Source organism: Lepisma saccharinum, chromosome 27 (assembly GCF_977018435.1).
Source record: "Lepisma saccharinum chromosome 27, izLepSacc3.1, whole genome shotgun sequence".
NCBI classification, from domain to species: Eukaryota; Metazoa; Arthropoda; class Insecta; order Zygentoma; family Lepismatidae; genus Lepisma; species Lepisma saccharinum.
In genome coordinates, this window is record NC_139255.1 from 17,048,975 (window position 1) to 17,054,887 (window position 5,913).

Here is a 5,913-nt window from a genome sequence, read left to right on the forward strand (position 1 = left end):
TTTGAAATTCATTTTCTCTATAGACGAAACCAGAGATGATTTCCTTTAAAATGTTGAATTATTATGCAATTCAGAGTCTGAAAAGCGTTTTAATTCTGACATTTCGTCTACAGGGACAAAACTTGATTTTTTCGAGAAATTCCCGTTCAATGCTAATATTTGTTTGAATGTAACTTTGTCTGCAGACCAAGACAAAGATGATTTCTATCAAAATGTTAATTTATTATGCTTTTCAGAGCCTGCAAAGCGTTTTAATTATCACATTTCGACCCTAGGATGTTCGCTTTCAATGCTAATACACACCTGAAACTCATTTACTATACAGACCAAACCAGAGATGATTTTGATAAAAAGTTATATTGTTATGCATTTCAGAGCCTAAAGAGCGTTTTAATTCTTAGACTTGGACTATACGATGAATGCTTAATTTTCTCGAGAAAAACGCGTACAATGCTAATACTCACCCTGAAATTCATTTTCTATACAGACCAAGCCAAATATGATTTTCATTAAAATGATGAATTATTAAGTTTTTCAGAAACTGAAAAGCTTTTTAATTATGACATTTCGACTATAGGATCAAAACTTGGTTTTTCGAGAAATTCGCGTTCAATGCTAATATTCACTTGAAATTCATTTTCTATGCAGACCAAGCCAGAGATAATTTTCTTTAAAATTTTGAATTATTATGCTATTCAGAGCCTGAAAAGCGTTTTCATTATGACGTTTCGACTATAGAACTTAATTTTTCGTGAAATTTGAGTTCAATGCTAATATTCGTTTTAAACTATTTTTCTGTACAGACCAAGCCAGAGATGATTTAAATAAAAATGTTATATTATTAAGCTTTTCCAAGTCTGAAAATCGATTTAATTCTGACATTCGAACTATAGGATGAATACTTGAATTTTCGAGAAATACGCGTTCGTTTGAAAGTAATTTTGTCTAGAGAGCAAGCCAGAGAGGATTTCTATTCAAATGTTGAATTATTATGCTTTTCAGAGCCTGAAAAACGTTTTTATTATGCCATCTCGACTACAGGATCAAAACTTCATTTCTCAAGAAATTCGCGTTTAATGCTAAAATTCGTTTGAAACTCATTTTCTCTACAGACCAAGTCAAATATAATTTTCCTTAAAATGTTGAATTATGCTTTTTAGGGTCTAAAAAGCGTTTTAGTTATCACATTTCGACTATAGGATGAAATTTGATTTTTGCCAGAAATTCACGTTCAAGGCTATAACTCGTTTGAAACTAATTTTCTCTACAGAGCAATCCAGAGATAATTTTCATAAAGATGTTGTATTATTATGCTTTTCAGAGCCTGAAGAGAGTTTTAATTCCAAGAGCTGGCCTACAAGGCGCTGTAGGTGGTCTAACGAAGTTGACACATGTGCGGAGGGTTGAAGAAGTCTGAGCTGAAAGCAAGGCGGCGGTGGAAAGGGGGGTAGCCTTTCTGGTCATAAGACCCAGCCGTCGGGCCCGATTTTGCGTGGCTCGAAGGAGGGAACTTTCGCAGTGTTGCTCTTCAGAGATAAGTCGCTAAATCTGACTGATTTGTACGACCCGCTGGGGAAGTAATTCGTGAGAAAAGTAATATCTACTTTTCTGCCTATTTTGGAAAAAAAATCCAACTGGACGTCGAACATATACTACATATCTGTTGTAAAGAAAAAATAAGTCGAAATATCGAACGAAATTCCCATCACCATAGAATCTTTCACTTTTATATTTTTAATAAAAACACGCAGGAAACTTAGTATATGAACTTTACTTGGTGATAGAATTCGATTTTTTACATTGGATTTTGCAATATTTAGATCCACATTTTATTCAGCAGATGCTACTGGAGTTTTAGCGCTAAATATATTGTAGTTGTTAGTAACACTGGTTGTTGATGTGCCTTGCTGGAGTGGAGGAATTGGAAACAAAGCAAAGCGTTATTTCCGTGTTGGACTTTGCGGCTCTAATTGTTGTTCTTTTAGTGGAGTGGAAGGTGTCCGATAATGTACAAACGGTAGGGTAGTGAGTGAAGATGAATCAGATTAGTGCGTTATTACATACCTCGTTTTCCACGTTACCATATGAGGATAAATTAAAAGTTAAGCATCTTGGCCGGCCCTCGCCAGATTTAAACATCACTTGTACACAAAAGAGTGGTAAAGGCGAGAGGCGTCGAAAATTCAATAGTGGCATATATTCTAAGAACAAGTGGTTATGTGGCTGTGAAGAGAAAATGGCCTTGTTCTGTTTTCCGTGTGTACTCTTCGGCGGGGAATTCCACTGGACTAAAGGGGGTGTTACAGATATTGTGCATGTGTGGGAGAAAATGAAAGCTCATGAAAAATCAACAGAACACATGAACAATGTAGTGAGTTTATCCATGTTGGGAAAAGTTAATATCGAAGCTCAACTGAGTTCGTATTACAGAGAATCCATTGCGAAGCACAATGAACATGTGGACAGAAACAGGTATGTGTTGAATTTGATAATAAATTGTATTCGTTTCTGTGGCGCTCTTGAATTGGCTTTGAGGGGTCATGATGAGAGAGAGCAATCGGAAAATAAAGGCATTTTTCGGGAGTTAATTCACTTCAGTTCCGAATTAGATAAAGATTTGAAAGATCACCTTGATAGAGCTCAGTATAGTTCCTACGCTGCTAAATACACTTCGAAAACAATACAGAACGAACTGCTTCAGTGCATGCTGGAAGTGTATCATAACGAAGTTCGTGAAGAGATTAAAGGTGCAGATTACATAGCGATTATTGCTGACGAAACCACCGATGTGTCTAACCAATATCAATTTGTTATTGTACTGCGTTACATAGTTGGAGGAAAGCCTGTCGAAAGATTTTGGAAATTCATGAATCCAGGTGGACACGATGCAAATGCTATTTCGAAATGCATCCTTCAAGAACTTGAGTCAATTATAAGAAATAATTCACCTTTATTGATCGCACAAAGTTACGACGGAGCATCGGTAATGAGCGGGCGCATCAATGGAGTGCAAAGGCAAATAAAAGATAAGTATCCCTTTGCAAATTACATCCATTGCTATGCACACCAAATGAATTTAGTGATGTCAAAGGCAGCTTCCATCAATAGGGACGTGCGAATCTTTTTCGCTAATCTGTCTTCGATTTGTTCGTTTTTCTCCAGTTCTTCGCAGAGAACGGCAATTCTGGACGAGATCGTTCACAGGAGGTTGCCTCGGGCATCTCAGACGCGATGGAACTTTCATTCTCGCGGAGCGAACACGGTGCACGAGTACAGAGAAGACCTCATTACCGTCATGGACACAATTCAGAACCGCGATGACATAACTCTGCAAGCCACCCTCACCCAAGCCTCATCCTACAAGCTGCTGCTGCGCGAAGCGAACTTCGTGTTTTGGTTGACTTTCTTCCATCACATTATGCCACACGTAGAAATAATCTTCAGCCAACTGCAAAGGAGGAACGTAGATTCATTAAAAGCTCGCCAGTGTTTACAAAACTTCGAAACATGCATACAGGCAGTGCGGCAGCAGATTGATAATGTAATTGATTCTGTTAAACTGGAAACTGGTGGTGATGAAAGTGCACCCAAAAGACAGAGGACAGTACATTCTGACAACAAGAGAAGAGAAGCACTGGAAGTATGCGATACCATTTTGTCCGAAATGAAAACAAGATTTCAGTTCACGACACACCTTGCGGCGGCAAATTTGTTCGATGTGCAGGAATTTGAACACCATTTAAAACACTTCCCCGATGGGCACCTAAAAGAATTGACCAAAGCGTACCCGTTCTTAGAAGACAAAAGACTAAAAAGTGAACTCCAAGTATGCTACTCCCGACCAGAATTGAGAGCGGTGTCTGGCGCTGTTCCGTTCCTTTCTCTCATCATGAACGAAGAGTTATGTGATACATTTCAAGAAACCACTAAAGTGCTCAAATTGCTAATAACAATGCCAATGTCATCGTCAGAAGCAGAAAGGTGCTTTTCGATGATGAAGAGAATAAAAACATTTCTACGCAACACAATGAAAGAAGAAAGACTCGCGTCGTTGGGCATGCTCTCTTGCGAGAAAAGTTTTGTGAACAACATAGACAATTTTAACAAGAAAGTGATAGATTTATTCGCAAACAAAAAGGAACGCAGGATGGACTTCATCTATCGCTCTTGCTGACTGTCTCGCGAGGAATGCAGGCCTTTTCCTCTCTGGATCTCGGTGAGTAAAGCATTTCAGATTGTTACTATTGTTTAGAAAATTGATATTTTGTCTGCATGTAAATTCTATTAAACAAAATTCCATTTAAAATTACTATTTCACTAGATTCCTGTCATTGATATGCTAACGGAGATTTTTTCGATTTCTCGATCACGTTGGCACTACCCATCATAGCAGGCGCTATGCTACAGGGTGTTTCAAAATAATATCCGCTTTCTTAATACTAATACCCAAGTAGTCAGAGTGCATATAAAGTTTTTATAAGCAAAGTAAGGCGTCTCAAAAATAACTAGTAATCAAGTAGTCAGTAGTTTTTTTCATATCTAAGGATCTATCTTAACACCAACCCAAAACTCAGGTAGCATTCTCAAACAAGACTAACCACCTGTTTGGAGCATAACCCAAGTACACTCTCAACAAATCAACAGGTGGTCACATGACCCTGGGGGTAGAATATTCCCAAGCCAGATATTCAAGAATTTGAACTCTTGTTAATCACCCTAGTACGAGGGTTTAGAATCCGTAGTATGGTTAGGCAATTTGTTACACTTATAGATTAGCTAAATCCACCAGAAGATATGAAATTATAGCTTAATTTTATCCAAAATAGGCTATGGTATCAAACGACCTTGAGCAAGGTCGCAAGGTGAAGTCTCCATTTTATTTTACTGTCCCTTTTCTGGCAGGAGATGAATGACAAATATGCCACGGTTCTTTCAGGTTCCCACACTCAACCCTTGTGCTCATAACCTGCAATGAAGGGAAAGGCCATAATAAGCCTTTGTAATGTACAAACTTTACATCCTTCCTTGGTAACTTTCCACTCATTTTGAAGAAATATCTGCTTCTTTTTGCCCTGCTGTGTTGATTGGTGGACAATTGATGACTGTCAGCTAGTTCGAACTACAGTTTGATCCGAGAAGTGGTTTCCTAGTTATCTTCTGTAAACGCGAGATTCCGGTAGGATCAATGAGTGCTTGTGATCTCGTTTTCATGCATTGCGAATGAAATTTTGAAGAGTATAATAAATAATTAGCATGTAAAATTTGAAGTTCCATAGATTGGGCAACAATATTGTGCAGAATTGTCTTTTTTATTATTATTATTATTTTAATTACGTGAGAAGTACTTTAATGTTCTGATTCAACTGTTGAATATTTTGAAGGAAAACTCTGATAAATCGATGCTTCTAATTGGGCTGGAATACTCACCCAATAATATTGATCAGTATTTTGAACAATTAGAAAAAGGTAAAATCTCTCGCCAGACATCAGTGCTCGGTCAAGCGAGAATTTACAACACAAGGTAACATTCCACAAATTGCGGAAACAAATGACGTCAGGAGACACGGCATTCTTCGATACTACCGGGTTCAAGCCCGTCATCGGCTGGCAAATACGGAAGTACTGTCCAAGCAGCTAGTTAGTATTTGCAAGCAGCTTGAAAGCTTATGACCAGAATTCGATGCTCAGTCAAGTCTCAGAATTCAAAGAACCTCCAGAAGAATATCAGCTACTAGGCGAAGACCTCGACACCTTTCAGATCTCAGCCCGGCTCGGGAAACCGAGACGAAGCTTTCGCCTAAGGCAACCGCAGTGCATTCGCGAGTTGACTATCTTCAGTACCACGGCCTGCAACTTGTAGCCGTCGGTCAGACCATCGTACCAATGCCTTTTCTAGGGCCGATACTTCAAGAC

General features: G+C 38.5%; 1 protein-coding gene across 1 annotated transcript; it reads left to right on the forward strand.

Annotated features, from left to right (window-relative positions):
* The first annotated feature begins 2,236 nt into the window (after window positions 1-2,236).
* LOC145980169 (zinc finger MYM-type protein 1-like) lies at window positions 2,237-4,174 on the forward strand. Its single transcript, XM_083113206.1, has one exon. The coding sequence runs from the start codon at window positions 2,237-2,239 to the stop codon at window positions 4,172-4,174; it is 1,938 nt and encodes a 645-aa protein (XP_082969332.1).
* The last annotated feature ends 1,739 nt before the right edge of the window (window positions 4,175-5,913 follow it).